The 16,086-nt window shown below is 48.3% G+C and overlaps 1 protein-coding gene and 2 long non-coding RNA genes across 3 annotated transcripts in view; 1 reads left to right on the forward strand and 2 right to left on the reverse strand.

The window, feature by feature from the left end:
• The window catches only part of LOC309330498, a 52,668-nt gene that overhangs the window by 32,102 nt on the left and 4,480 nt on the right, over positions 1 to 16,086 (reverse strand). The gene's annotated exons all lie outside the window — the stretch shown is intronic.
• LOC309330392 (arylacetamide deacetylase-like 4) lies at positions 1,593 to 6,806 on the forward strand. The gene is made up of 4 exons (XM_081841996.1): positions 1,593 to 1,965; positions 2,733 to 2,949; positions 3,631 to 3,694; positions 6,010 to 6,806. The coding sequence occupies exons 1-4, from the start codon at positions 1,789 to 1,791 to the stop codon at positions 6,782 to 6,784; spliced, it is 1,233 nt and encodes a 410-aa protein (XP_081698122.1). The 5' UTR covers positions 1,593 to 1,788; the 3' UTR covers positions 6,785 to 6,806.
• LOC309330503 lies at positions 6,762 to 15,979 on the reverse strand. Its single transcript, XR_014151452.1, has 2 exons — positions 15,265 to 15,979; positions 6,762 to 6,897 (listed from the first exon to the last, which is right to left on the reverse strand). It is a non-coding gene; the product is annotated as an uncharacterized lncRNA (long non-coding RNA).

The raw sequence follows: 16,086 nt of genomic DNA on the forward strand, positions 1-16,086 counted from the left end.
GCTAGCATTTGCTACATGCAATAACTGAGAGTTGCTCAAACACAGCATAATTTGGGCACGAGCCCTTTCCCTTTCATCCAGCAGTTTTTTCTCAGCAGAGTCCCATCTCAAAACCTCAGTTTCAACACAGTCCCATAGTCCATCTCTCCTTAGCAACTGCTGCATTTTATTGACCAACTCAGCCAGTTGCTTTCTGAGAGAAGTTCAAAAGGGATGCCTCCCCCAATATTTACAACTTGGGAAGACTGGAAATCTACCATCTGTGCTGGTGCTTGCTGAGCCCCTTCTGTGAGGCCTCCAGCAATCTCTCCTGACTCTCTCTTTAGAGTCCAACTGGACAGTCCTGGCTGGCACTCACCGGCTTCTAGCTGCTGCCTCTGTTGACCCTCAGGTCCCACCTGCCTCTGCAACTGGTGTAGCCACTCTGTGAGTCGCCTACTGTGGTCCTCTAGCAGTTCAAACTGTTCCAGTAGCTGACGCGTAGTGCTTTCCTGATCCTCAGATCCTAGCTGCTCCAGCGTCACTGCAGACAGTTACAGCTTGTCACCAACTGCTCCAACGCACAGCCACTGGCTCCACACACCACCAGGACTCACCAGCTCCCTGCTGAGATGCTGTCAGTCGTTTTGCACTCTGCACATGCTCAGAAACACTGGGCCCATGTCAGTGTTTGTAAAAGGCAAAAAAAGAAGGAAAGGGTTCTGATCTCCCTTTGTCTCTTCAGCCTGGTTCTCAGACCCTTGTCTGCATAAAAGAGTCCACGAGAATATCCTTGCAGAGTTTTATTCTTAAAAGTCTTTGTGCAAAAGCGACTGACACACAACACTACCAGCAAGCAAGCAAGCATGCATGCATGCATTCACTCACACACCCACCCCCCTCAACCTCAGCACAAACTAACATTTCTCACTTTATATATACAACCTGCTGCAGGCTGCTGACTCATGCTGACCCAGCTTTATTCACATTAAAGAAACAGCAGCCATTTTAGCCATGACAATTTAGAAGACAAAATAAATGTGCCCATTTCTGAAGCAGGTGGCTTTCAGAAAAATCAAGAATGTCCTGCTAATTTCTACTTCTGGTGGCTGCTGGGAGGGAGATTTCTTTGGAAATGTCTTACAGTGTGAGAACACCTAATCCTTCCCATTCAACGATTTCCTGCTCCTCATCAAGAGTGAGGAGAGTTACAGAGTCCTCAGCTGTGCCGTGCTTGACCAGCTGTCCACAGAGAAAACTGAAAAGCTGGATGCTGCCTCTTTTAATAAATAAACGAAATAAATAAATGAAAGTGGAGTTGCATGTGCAGCAATCAAATCTGTGCAAGAGCAGGATTGGCTCCCATTGTGTGCATGCACAGTGCCAACCTCTTTGCTCACCACACTGTCCTGACAGGGGCAGTGATACTGCTGTTGGCAGGATGTTAACGCTGACATTGATGTGCCGTCCCTGATAATGTGCGCTCTCTGAATGACGAAGGATGAAAGACGCCACAGTATTTTGTGTGGGAGGGCAAGCACCACAAAAATGAAGATGTGTTGCATAGGCAACACCTGACTTAAGAGAAGGGTGCTTGCCCATCTGATTATCCTTCAGAGGCTATGAAAATTCAGAGGCTATGGATAGCCTGTGAATTCTGAACTGATTAGTAAACTGTTTGTTTTCTTCTCAACTGTGTGGGTTGGCCACAAGATGTTCTCTTGCATGCTGTAGACTGTTCTTGTACAAAAGCCACTTAGCAATTGCTAAGACGAAGTCTCTACCTCTGTGCTTCTGAGTTGAAGGGAAATGGCATTTGGTGGAACCCTGTGGATGCTGATATTATATATGACCATTTTCATTCACTTCATGCTGCTTGCATGGGGAGTTTATTATCGTCTTACCAGGCCCTACCTGCCTCAAGGAATAAGCGGTCGTGCAAATTTAATATTTGTTGATTTCGTAGTGGAATATGGATTTGTACTGGTAAGTTTATTTTATATATGTCACAGGAATGAGGTGGCCCCTCTACTAGAAGGGCTGTAACCTTTCAAATATTTTAGTTTAGAGAAAAGGCGAGTAATAGGCGACATGATAGAAGTTTATAAAATTTAGCATAAGATGGAAAGTGGATAGAGAAAGTTTTTCTCCCTCTCTCATGAATTTGTGGACAATCGAATGAAGCTCAGTGTTGGAAGATTCAGGACAGATGGAAGAACGTACTTCTTCACACCGAACATGTTCAAATTATGGAAGTCACTGCCACAAGGGGCAGTGATGGCTGCCAAATTGAATACCTATCCAAAGGTACGGTAAATTCACAAAGGAGAAGGCTTTGGGTTGCTACTAGCCTCCATGCCTATGCTCTTCCTCTAGAGCTGGAGGCAGCAATGCTTCTGAACACCAGATATGGAAAGGGGAAAGGGCTCCTGTGTTCAGATCTTGCTTGAAGGTTTCCCACAGGCACTGGGAACAGGCTTCTGGACTAGATGTGCCATTGGCCAGGTCCAACAGACTCTTTTTACGTTCTTATGTGTATATATGTTTATATATGTGTACATATATCTATATCTCTAGATAGATACCTTCACAACATCCCAATCTCTAAGTGGAGAGTGGTGAGTGAAAGGATATACAGTGTAGGTACCTGACAAGTAAGGGGTTTGTTCCATAGGCAGTGCATGTATGCACTTTTTTAAAATGCAAAATTATCTAAGACTGATCATAGATGCTGAATGTTTTTGTTTCAACAGGGAGCGTTTCTGGAAAAACTGGGCATTTGCCGTAAGCATATCTTCCTCAGGGTTATGTACGATGCCATACCAACAAGGAAGGACTCAAAGTTGATCAGAAAGGACCTTGTTTTTGATGGGGTGCCTGTGAGGGTGTACTGGCCCAAGACACCAGCTGCTGGGAACAGGAGAGGAATCATCTATCTTCATGGAGGCGCTGGACTCATCGGAAGCATCCGTAAGCTCTTTGCAATGTTTTTGAAAATGATAATTTGAGGAGGTACTTTACTGTAAAGGTCTTGAAATGCTTGCTATGTGAGGTGTGGAAGTGGTTACTACTCCTCCTGTAGGCAGCTTAAGTTTTGTGTAGGATTGGATTGAGAGGTCAGAAAACAGGCGGAGACCTCTTGTTACAAAGGTGACCAGTTCTGTATTAATTCCTAGTATCACAGTCAATGAAAAATCCTTAAAATGTCAAAGAAGGTGTTTCTGCTTCAAGCCCGAAAGGACTTTTTTGTAAGTGCTTCCAGAAGTGATGAGAAAATAACTGGAAAGAAGCCAAGAAATGTGGGAGGAAGTTTGTTTTTGTTTTTTATCCATTGAAACTGCTTGATCTCTGTTACAGATCAGGAGAGGGTAAAACTCACAGAATGGTTTTTAGCTAGCGATGCCCCATTTACAAAGAGTTCAATGCAACTGAGTTTTTCCCAGAGGAAATTCATTAAAAGTTGTTGTTTTATACAGTCAAGAAGTGCATCCAATTTATGACATATAAATAAGCAGATATATCCATCTATCTCTATATTTCACAGTTTTACCATCAATAGAACTAACATTGGATTCAACTCACAATGATATCAGTGTTCTTGACCAGGAAAAATTGTAATGGAGGGGTTTTGGGGCTTGTGCTTTCTTCCAGAAGTCTATGAAAAGGTCTGCCGTTTCATTGCACACCAAAGTGATTCAGTGGTTATGAGTGTTGGGTAAGTGGCTTCACTCTCATTGTATCAAAAAGGACATGGAATGCCTCTCAGTTTCTAACCTTTCCTAGGGAATATTAATATGTATATAATAATTTATATGGTACGCATCTGGCAAGCCCCAGCAACTCAGGGCGGCTCCTGACAAAAAAATAGTAAAAACACAATAAATCATCAAAGACTATAAACTTCCCTGATCAGGGGTGTCTTCATATGTATTTTTAAATTTACATGGGTGATTATCTCCTTGACATCTGCTGGGAGGACATTCTACAGAGTGGGTGCAACTACGGAAAAGGTCCTCTGCCTGGTTCCTTGTAACCTCACCTCTGGCAGTGAGGGAGCCACTAGAAGTCCATTGGAGATGGATCTCAGAGTCTGGGTTGGACAATGGGGGTGGTGACACTCCTTCAGGTATACTGGGCCCAAGTCATTTAGGGATTCAAAGGTCAGCACTAACATTTTGAAACTGTGCACAGAAACATATTGAGAGCCAATCAGTGGCATAGCTAGGCAGAAATGTACAGGGTGACTTGCCATGGGAAGCACTTACCTTTGGGGGTGGTACACCAGCGTCCCAAGAGCCCAGCACACCTCTAGGAAAGTCAGTGCGGCCAGGGGCTTGGCCCACAGCACACCAGAGCTGCTGAACCCCCCCAGTCACCCTCTGGTGGCTGAGAAAGAAACAATGGGGATGTGTTGGCCACACAAGGGGGGCCCCTGGAAGGGACACGTCTTCGGTGCCCAGCAGGCCCAGTGCTGCCCAAAAAAGCAGCATGGGGGCAGCACACTCCCACCATGTCCCCCTCAGCCGGAAGGTGCCCAGGAGGGATGCGCCACATTGGGCACCCTGCAGGCCCGGCACTTCCCGAAAAAGTGCAACCTGCATGCCCCATGAAGCTCACTATGGCGTTGGAGCCAATGTAGTTCTCTTAGGACTAGTGTTATGTGGTCCTGGCTGCTTCTCCCATTCACCAGTCTAGCTGCTACCTTTTTGGGTTAGTTGTACTTTGCAAGTCACCTTCAAAAGTAGCTCCACATCGAACGCATTGCAATAGTCAAAGCCAGAGATGACCAGAGCATCTACCACCCTGGTGAGACAATGTGCAGGCAGGTAGGTTCTCAGCCAGGATACTAGATGGAGTTGGTAGGCAGCTTCCCTGGACACAGACCTGACCTGTGCTCCCATGGACAACTGTTAGTCCAGAATGACTCCCAGGCTGAGCACCTGGTCCTTTAGGGGCACAGTTGCCCCACTCAGGACCAGGGAGTCCCCACATCCACCCAGCCCCTGTCCCCCAGAAACAGTACTTCTGTCTTGTTGGGACTCAAGTTCAATCGGTGAAATGCCATCCAGCCTTATAAAGTTGTAAACATAGTGATTTTGCCAACATTTAGAATGGGTGTTCATTTTTGTATTTAGATTTCTAGCTCAAATCCCTTTGACTTTGAACATAGTAAGAAATCTGCTGGATCAGGCCAAAGGGGACTCATCTAGTCCAGCATCCTGTTCTCACAGTGGAAAACCAGATGCCCGAATGGGAAATGCACAAGCAGGACCTGAGCAGAAGAGCTGTCTCCCCAGGTCCAGTTTCCAGCAACTGGTATTCAGAAGCATTACTGCCTCTCATAGTGGCGGTAGCACATCATCTTTGTGACTAGTATCCATTGCTATTAGCAATTGCTAGTAGTCTTGCCAACCTGATCAGGTGAGCTGTGGATGGAGGACAGGTAGATACCAAGTAGTGGGATTATAACTTCACTGATGCACAGGATGTTGGACAGTGCTACAGGAACCTGCTAATGGACTCATTTACAGTTGTGGTTTTTAACACTCAAAATGAGTTTTAAACGGGTTAGGCTATCCAGTTGAAGAACTTAAACAATGTGCCATTGAAACATGACACCAGAGGGCAGTGCAGAGTCATCCCTGTCAAATAATTGGGTATATGTTGTAGAAAAGGATGCGGAGAAACCAATTGCCTTTACATTTTAGAATGATATTAAAATATCTTTCTAAGAACACTTTAAAAGTGAGTGTAGATCCAGATATGGAGAGGGGAAAACAAGAAGGAAGCAGCAGCTGGAGGGGAGAGAATGGTGTGTGGCTATGTGTAGGAACAAGTGTAGATTTCCAAAGGGAAAGTTTGCATTTGCTTTCTATTTTTGTCTCAGGCCCCCATAGGGTTGCAGAGAAAGGAATGTGGCCCTAGGGGTGAAAAAGATTCCCAACACTTGCAATATGTAATGCAGGCAAACGGTCCTTTTCTGTGAAGTGTATGATGTTGAGTGTGTGCGATATCTTGTTTTCTTTTTAGATTTCGTTTAGCTCCTGAGCATCCCTATCCAGTCCCTGTGCTGGACTGTTTAACTGCTGCAATACACTTTCTGAAGAATGCAGAGGAATACGGAGTGGACCCCAACTGCATTGCCATTGCTGGGGACAGTAGTGGAGGCACATATGCTGCAGCTATTTGTCAAGAACTGGTGACCAGAGAGGACCTCCCAAGACTGCGAGCTCAGGTCCTGATCTATCCATTTCTACAAGCAGTGGACTTTGATTTGCCATCCTATCAGCAAAACCAATCAGTTCCTCCCTTGTTCAGGAAACGGGTTGTTAAATTTGGTTCGACATATATGACTGGGAAGGAGATCATTGTGGACCCAGTTATAAAAGGTGCCCACATCCCTCCTGATTTGAGGGAGAAATACCGAAAATGGATCAGTGCTGATAACATTCCAGAAGAATTTAAGGCCAGGGGCTATGTCCCTAATGCTCCTGCCCCATTTTCAGAAGAAATTTATGAACAACATAAAAGAGGTCTTGAGGCAATGTTTGCCCCCCTTCTAGCAGAGGATGACATAATCCGCCAGCTCCCAGAGACTTTCCTTCTAACTTGCGAGTATGATGTTCTCCGGGATGATGGGCTGTTGTACAAGAAGCGGTTAGAGGACAACGGTGTGCCCGTGACACATCACCATCTTCCAGATGCAGGCCATGCAGGACTTAGCATTTTTGGTTGGGGGCCATTTGAATTTCCGAGCTCAAAGAAATGTTTGCAGCATATGGTACAGTTCTTAAAAGTTTTATAGAAATAAATGACTGTCTTTGTCATTTCCGGGATCAGATCATTGGCCCACTTCATCCAGCATCCTGTTCTCACAGTGACCAAGCAGAGGCCTCTTGAGATGCCAGCAAACAGTACCTAGGTGCAAGAAAAGTCTTCCTATGAGTCCTAGCAAGCAGTATTCAGCGGCATACAACCCACAATAGTGCAAACATACCTATAGCCTCCTCCGTGAATTGGCCTAATCTATGATTAGATGGGCTCAAGATCTTGACAGAGATGTCCCAGTGGGAAAACTTTTGGAGGGTTGAGGTGTTCGCAAAGTAAAGGAAGGATTGAACTCTGATTAATAAGAATACACACAGAGGCTTGAACCAGCAAGACTCTGGGAAGGGTGCGTATAATAATCTCTGTCTCTCTGTGTCTCCAGCCCCCTCGGCCCCAGAGCTTTTTACAGAGTGTTCGTAAGAACCAATCAGATTTATTCTGAGCATTTCAACAAACCCACGTGGGGACAAGTTAAACTACCAAAACTAATTAACAGAACTACAAAGGAGGACATTTGGCAACCCCCCCCCCCAGAGGTGATAAACAATCAATACAGGAGGACAACAATCATTATCACCTTCATGTGAGATCTGTTTCCTGGCCCTAAGATTAACATCCTACATCAAAGAAACTTGCCCTCTGTCTTTGATGACCCAGAAGCCTGCCTGTCTAAGCAACTGGGCTGTGTACGTGACTTGTGAAGAAAGAGAAATGGGCAGCAGAGGAAATGGCCAGAGATGCAGAGGGTTGTGGGATTTGATCAGAAATTATTGTCAATGAATCAAACCCAGTCAACACAATGCATTCATCGTGGACACAATGGCTTGATGCATATTTTATAATTCCTCATAGTAATCCCACCTGACCCCACACTCTGGATATTTGCACTCCTACAGAGGAATAATTGGAAGTTTACTATAAGGGTTGCACTATAAGGTAAAACCTCCAAAAAGTTTTCTATCGCTGGCACTTGACACCCTGTAAACTTGCTAAGATGTATAGAAACCTCTCTAAGAATTGTTGGAGATGCGGAGAACCTGGTGGGACTACATTACATATGTGGTGGGCATGCAAAGGGATTAAACCATTTTGGAATGACATCTCTCTCTCGAACTTACATTTTTTAAAAAAGTAAATATTCTGAAAAAAACGGAATCATTCTTATTGGGCATTACCAGTCTGGAGATCCCTAAAAAAACAAGGAAAATCTTTTTGTATGCCACCACAGCTGTGAGGGTTATAATAGCTACACATTAGAAAAGTGAATATATACCTACTAGATCAGGCTGGATACTAAAACTGACAGACTATGTGGAGCTAGACTATTTATCAGAAAGAATTAAAGATAAATCCAAACAGGAGTTTATCTCAAATTGGAATTGTTTTAAGGAATATTTAAAAAGTAATTGTTGCAATCTGAAAACGGTAACAGCCTTTGAGTAATTTCTGTAGACACTGAATATAAAAGGAAAATTGATAGAAAAGACAATACTGTTAATAAAAAGACAATAGACAATATAGATGTCAGGGAACTGCCATCGGAGCCAGAGGAGGAGGGATGCCGGAGAGCGTCCCAGGAGGGAGAGAGGCAGCCCATCTGCTGGGGAAGGAAATTAGCGTAGCACCAGTGGAGAAGGGGGGCAGATGGGGGAATCGGCGAGGGGGCTCCATGACTCCTCGCCGGAGACCAGCGGGGAGAGCACGGGTCCTCCGCTGCCCACACCCTCCCTGCGCAGAAGACTTCCGCGCAGGGTGTGCTGGTCCCGGGGGAAGGGTTACCGTTGGCATAGTCAAAGTCCGGTCCTGAGTCACTAGCCTGGAAACAGTCCACAAGGAGCGGGGCGAGGTCCGAAGCAGGAAGCCAGGCGGGAACAGGAAAACTGGAGAGTCAGGTCTGGGTCCGGGCAGGTACAGGCACTCAACAACCTGGGACCGGGCCGACTGGCCTTTATCTGCTCTGAGGCCAGGGGCAGTCCCGGCCCCCAGGAGACCCGCCTCTCTTGGCCTTAAGGCGAGCACTCCTCCTGGGAGAAACCAGCTCCCTACACCTCTCTGCCCTGAGCCTCTGCAGTTCAGGAGAGGCTGAAGGGTTACTGGGCCCAGGGGGAGACTCACCTGCAGGCACTGAGTCCTCAACCACCTCTGGAGCCAGAGTGAAATCACCTGGTGCCTGCTCCTGAGGATCCGGCACAGGTGCAGGCGCTTCAGAATCAAGGCCCTGCCCCAGATCAGCCGGCCCTGGAGGCGGGGACTCCTCTGCAGGCTGGGATTCCTCTGGTTCAGCCTCAATCGGAATCCCAGGCCATCACACAGGGAGAGTAGGCGGAGACTAGGCGTCAAAGAGCTTCTTTGCTGGAAGAAGTTCAAGAAACGCCCACTGACAGATTCTGCCAGCGATTGAGGCAGCCACGGATGGGTGGCTGTCCGGACAGAAAGGGTTCACCCAGGTAACCCAGCCAAGCATGATGCCGATTTACGCACGAGCAACCCCTAGAACCATTACAATCGGCAACAAGTTTATTAGTACAAAATGGAAGAGATGGGAAGCCATTGATTTATGAAAAATATTATGATTTTAAAATTACATCTTCTTTTCTTTTTCTATTTGTGTTTAGTAATATAGGTTGACTTAAGAATGATGACAATAATAGTCACCAAATACATTTTGAAAACAAAAACATGTTTAATGGTAAGATGTAAAGTTATGATTTAAAGATTTTCTGGTTTACTTAACATTGTGAGCATAAGCACTTAAAACCTTTCCCCCCTAAATTTGTTCTCTGCAAATTTTGAATCACATCATCAAAGTCAATTCCTTTTGCTTTCGGTGGAAAGAAACACCCACTCCCCTTCCTTATTCATACGCTCTCCACTACGTCGAGTTCAGCCGCGTTTCGTTGCGTTTGTTGACTGATCTAAAAGGTTTCAATGACTTGTTGAGGTTAATTAAATGTCAGACAAAGTTATTAAATTCATTTTAAATAATATTACTTTTTAAAAAACGTTGTGAGCCCAAATTTTTAAATTTTATTTTTAAAACACATATTTTTGGCATTTTGTCACACACCCCCAGTGATGACACCTGAGGAGACCCGCACCCCTGCGCCGCCGGCGAGAGTATGACTTCATTACTAAAAGGTCATTTTTCTAGGTGCTTTTGGAAGAAACTGATTTTCTGGATCCATTTCTATTGGGGTTTAGGGCTGGTTTTGGCGCAGAAACTGCTTTGGTCGCCCTGTATGATGACCTCTGTCAAGAAAGAGACAAGGGAAGTGTTATGTAGTGAAGTTTCACCCTCGGCCAGCAGGGGGATACTGTATATAGTTTTCACTCAGGTCTGTAGATAGTTTTCACTCAGGTCCGCGTCAGTTATTTTAGGCGGGAACTCTGGGCTGTTGTTGCTACAATGTTGACAGCCGGCTGCCTATAAAAGCAGGCCGGCTGAGCTGTTTGCAGTCAGTTCTATTCCAGCTTACGAAATAAAGAGCTAGGGCCAACCGGAATGTGCCGGCTGCGGAGGCAACCATTCCCGTGCCAAGTGTCGATTCAGAGACGCCATCTGTAGGAAGTGTTCCAGAAGGGGCCACATTGCTAAGGTCTGCCGATCGGCTCCGTCTGACACCCCCCCTTCATCGACTCGCAAGTCCAAGTCTTCACTCCAGTCTGCCAAGGAAAGTTGTTTCGCTCTCACCAACTGCCGCTGCCCGTCTGGAACCACGATTGGCCAAACCGACTCGCCTACGCGACGCAAGCTGAATGTCACAGTGCTCATTGAAGGAGCTCCATGTGACATGGAGATCGACACCGGGTCTTCCCTGTCCATCGTGTCATGGAGCACCATCAAAAGACTGGTACCCAGAGTGTCCAAAAGGCAACTCGACTCTCACCGCGTACACCTGAGAGACTACCAGGGAAACGACATTCCAGTGGTAGGCATTGGCTGGTTCCGGATCGCCTTCAAGGATTTTTCGGGCCTGCTCCGGTTGGTGGTGGTCGAAGGTCAGCGGCCAAGCCTCCTAGGGCTAGACTGGTTTGATGCCCTCGGCCTGGAAGTCACCGGCATCAACTGCATCTCTAACGCAGAGACTGAGGGTCTGGTCAAAGACTTTGCCGAGGTTTTTGACGGCACCTTGGGGCAATATACAGGTACGCCCATCTCCTTTAGCCTTGATCCACAAGTCGCCCCCATCAAGCTAAAGCCACGCCGGGTTCCCTTTGCTCTCAAGGCTAAGGTGGACGAACAACTGGACAAACTGATCGCCGAAGGAGTTTTGGAGCCAGTTGACCACGCCAAGTGGGAAACCCCCATCGTCACGCCTGTCAAGCCAGATGGGTCGTTGAGAATCTGCGCTGACTACAAGTGCACGATCAACAAGGCACTTCAGCAGCACGCTTATCCGGTTCCTGTTGTCCAACACCTGCTGCATTCCCTGGGTGAGGGTAAGGTCTTCGCTAAGCTGGACCTTGCCCAAGCCTATCAACAACTGCCAGTCGATGATGCCACTGCTGAAGCCCAGACGATCGTCACCCACCGGGGGGCATTCCATTGCCACCGGTTGCAGTTCGGGGTGAGTGTGGCTCCTGGCATCTTCCAAAGCCTTATGGAGCGTCTCTTGCAAGGGCTTCCGGGCGTGGTACCATATTTTGATGACGTCTTGGTGTCTGCAGACTCACACCAGCAGCTGTTCGAGCGCCTCCGTGCTGTGCTGACCAGGTTCCAAGAGGCCGGGCTCAAGGTAAAGAGGAAGAAGTGCCAGATCGCCGTTCCACAGGTAGAGTTCCTGGGCTATCTTATCGATGCCTCTGGCCTTCACCCGACCACATCCAAGATCCACGCTATCCAGCAGGCCCCCATCCCAAAGAACAAGACGGAGTTGCAGGCGTTCCTGGGGCTGCTGAACTTTTACAACATGTTCCTGCCCCACAAAGCCACAGTGGCTGAGCCTCTTCACCGACTCCTTAGCACTAAGACGCCTTGGGCCTGGGGTCATCGGGAGACGGCGGCCTTCAACGCGGTCAAGGCTCTCCTTTCATCGGACTGTGTGCTGGTACAGTACAGTGAATCCAGGCCGCTGGTCCTTGCCTGCGACGCCTCACCTTTTGGCATCGGTGCTGTCCTTAGTCACCGTTTTCCAGACGGAAGAGAAGCACCGCTCGCCTACTTTTCCAGGACGCTATCTCCGACGGAACGGAATTACAGCCAGCTCGACAAGGAGGCACTGGCACTTGTGGCTGGAGTGAAGAGGTTCCATGAATACCTCTATGGCAGGACTTTTGACCTCATCACTGACCACAAGCCACTCCTGGGCCTCCTCGCCGGTGATCGTCCAACTCCACCGGTCCTCTCGCCACGCATGCTGCGATGGACTGTTTTCCTGGCTGCCTACCACTACCGGCTCATCCATCGCCCGGGGAAATCGATGGGCCATGCCGACGCCCTCAGCCGTTGCCCTCTTCCAGCATTTGTGGAAGACCCGGCTCCAGCTTCATCGCTCCTCCTGATTGAGGATCTTCCGGCAGCGCCTGTATCGGCTGCCACTGTGGCCTCCACGTCTGCCCAGGATCACACCATCAGCCGGGTGCTCAACTGGGTGTGGAGGGGGTGGCCACAAGGGCCTTTTGCATCAGAGTTCCAGCCCTTCGCAACCAGACAACATGAACTCTCAGCTCATCGCGGCTGTCTGCTGTGGGGAGACCGCGTCGTGATTCCCCAGGGACTCCGTCAGCGCGTCCTGAAGGCTCTGCACGTTGGCCACCCGGGAATTGTCAAAATGAAGGCGTTGGCTCGGTGTTACGTCTGGTGGCCTAATATGGACGATGCCATCACTGCCTGGGTGTCTGCCTGTCAAGCATGCCAAGAGTCGAGGCCTGCACCACCGGCAGCTAAGGGACACACCTGGGAGACGCCAAAGACACCCTGGTCGAGGGTGCACATCGATCTGGCTGGCCCCTTTCACGGCCGGACCTTTATGGTAGTGGTGGACGCCTATTCCAAATGGCTGGAGGTCGCCCTGATGCCCTCCACCACTACCGAAGCTGTCATCCGGGTGCTGCGAGGCCTGTTTGCAACGCATGGGTGTCCTGATGTCCTTGTCTCTGACAACGGACCGCAGTTCACGTCAGGCACGTTTGAGCGGTATCTTTTGGGACTGGGCATCCGCCATGCCCTAACGGCACCCTTTCATCCATCCAGCAACGGGCAAGTGGAAAGAATGGTGCGCTCGGCAAAAGAGGCACTGGCGCGCCTGGACCGGGGAGACTGGCATGAGCGGGTCGCCGAATACTTGTTCGTGCAACACATCACCCCTCATGCGGCCACAGGGCGGAGTCCTGCTGAACTGCTTATGGGCCGCCGCCTCAGGTCACCACTCGACCGGCTACACCCGGACTTTGACGTGGCTGAACCCCCAGGCTGTGCCAACGCGCCACGGTCATTTGTCCCAGGAAACCAAGTCTTTGCCCAGAACTATGTGGGGGACATTCCTTGGGTGCCAGCCACAGTAGTGGGAGTCACTGGACCTCGCTCGTACCAGGTGGCACTCGAAGACGGACGCTTGTGGCGACGGCACATAGACCAGCTTAGGCGCAGGGTTGGGGACTTGGACACTACCGAGGTGCCCCCAACTGCGCTTGCGGCTCCAGAAGAGACACGTACAGATGGCGAGGCCCCACCTACACCTCCCTTGCAAACTGCCAGCGTGGAGCCGAACCGAGCCGCTTCAGAGGGTCTGCCAGACTTACCACAGACTCAGACCACTCCACTTGCGGAGGCTCCACCCACAGCATTGGATCCAGGGGAGTTGGTTCCAACGCCATCTAGGGTCGCACCACAGCCTCAGCAAGAACTGTGTGGCCCTCCGGACTTGGCTACCAGTCCCCGGCGGTCTGGCAGAGTTCCCAAGCGCCCCCAACTTATTTAAAGGACTATGTTGTTGGACAGGTATCACTGTTGGTCTAAGTATGGGAAATGTAACCGATATGCTTTTGTGCCTAATTGAACCATTACGCGTAGTGCTGTATATAAGGAAACCATTACGATTGTAACTAACGCCTTATCTTGGTGGGGAGGGGTGTTATGTAGTGAAGTTTCACCCTCGGCCAGCAGGGGGATACTGTATATAGTTTTCACTCAGGTCCGCGTCAGTTATTTTAGGCGGGAACTCTGGGCTGTTGTTGCTACAATGTTGACAGCCGGCTGCCTATAAAAGCAGGCCGGCTGAGCTGTTTGCAGTCAGTTCTATTCCAGCTTACGAAATAAAGAGCTACTTGGAGAAATCGCTGTGTCGTCTGCTATGTCAACCCACAACTTAACAGGAAGCATGTCTGGGAGGGGTGGATGAGGCGACCTGAAACAGATTGACTTCCTTAAAATTAGTTTTTCAGCTAGTTCATTGCTTTTTTCCTGTATTCTCTACAAAACTCATCAGAATAAATCCAATCAGGCTTTATTTATAACAGCTAGTGTCTGTCTTTAGATCTGTCTGCATGTGGACGATTCCATAAACAGGGAATCTGGTAGTGCATTGGCACCCCTGAACCCCAGATCATAAACAAACAAGTCTTTTCCAACTTAACACAGGTAATGCTCTACTCTTACGCACAGTTACTAATGCGTGTAAATTCATTAAAATATAGGGACTCCTAAATAAATATGAATAGGCCCAGGCTGCCCCCAAACTGGTATTTAGCACTTCTTCAGCCCACATCTCAGAATAAGGAAGGCACCATACTGAGATTTCTGTAACTGCTCCATACAGTGCCTGTTATATGGTAAAGAGGAGAAGATATCGCTGAGGTATGTTAGAGCTCTCCTCAATTATATATTGGGGACTCCTACTCCTTTTTCACTTTTTAAACTTTTTAAACTTTGAAACCCTGTTCTTATCGAGAGTAGGGTATGTTTTATGTGTTTGACAACCTGGGATCTTACATCAGAGAACTTGTGACACTGGCGCAGTAAATCAGATCTAACGAAGTCAAACAGCTTAACAGTCGCCGCCCAGCCTATTTCATGGACTCGTAACTCTAAACAATTTTAATTAATCTTCTGAACTTTTCCCCGAACTGACTCTGACTCAGGCTTTGATTCTGTGTTTTATATGAACTAAGGGAGGTAGAGAACGGTTATTGCTACCAAAGACGCTATGTTACAAGAGTGTTCCACTTGGGCTTGCCTCTACCCTCTTAGCTTGTGAATCCAACTGTGCTGTATGCCTTGCCTCTATCTTCCCAGTTGTGAATCCAACTGCCTGCATGCCAGCAGTACTCCTAAACTGAAACAAACTGATTAAATGCTCAGCATGGAGCCTGGGTCAAGATATATTACTCTGCAGAGGACTCAACTGAAAGGCACCTAGGGAAGTTGGAGAGGGGGGTTCCACTCTCAAGACACCAGAGATTCTTAAGCCACAGGGCTGGCAGCTGGCCACAGCAGAGGTGGTAACCAAGAGAACTTACGTGAGTCCAAGGCTCTCAGGAGCCTTTGTGGTGAGGGCCTTCCACCTGGGGGTGAGTCGACATCCGTTCTTCAGATGTCAGCTGGAGTTTAGGATGAGGCCAATTCTGAACCTCTCAGGTCTCGAGACACCCACGATTGAACCTACCCAGGTGGCAGCTGGGGGACGGTCGGTCCTGGAGGCAGCAACACTGGCGGTTCCCGCCCTGGCATGGAGAAGGATGATGTAACGAAGGCTCCCCCCCCCGAGGTATCACCACGTGGCCCTGAGAACACCAGCTGTGGGGGGAAACCTGAGGACTCCTGATGCTAAGAGGAACACTTTCTCTGCCACTACAAGTGCTAGTGCAACAGCAAGGGAGGGTCCCCTGAGACCATCAGGCACGGCATCGACATTGAACAGGGCATTTACCGAGCCTGCCCCTCCTTCCTTTGCCCATCCTCCAATGCCACCTGGTTGTCCAGGTTGGCAGATTTGGAGATCATTCGAGTAGACTCAAGATGGCGTGGGATGCTACAAGAACCTTGTCTGCTACAAGAACCATTTTTTTCTTTTCTTTTCCCCTCCCCCTTCCTTTGCCATCTGTTTCAGTTCTTTATAGTCCATTGTTTTATTATTATATTTAAGTTCTGCTTGTCTACTATTAGATGCTTGATTGTTGTTTTCCTGCTATTTAGGTGGTTTTTCTTCCCTGAATGTATGTTATATGGTAGTTCTGTTTATAGAATCATAGAATCATAGAGTTGGAAGAGACCACAAGGGCCATCGAGTCCAACCCCCTGCCAAGCAGGAAACACCATCAGAGCACTCCTGACATATGGTT

This window comes from Podarcis erhardii (assembly GCF_964252035.2).
Source record: "Podarcis erhardii genome assembly, chromosome: 15".
Taxonomy (NCBI): Eukaryota; Metazoa; Chordata; class Lepidosauria; order Squamata; family Lacertidae; genus Podarcis; species Podarcis erhardii.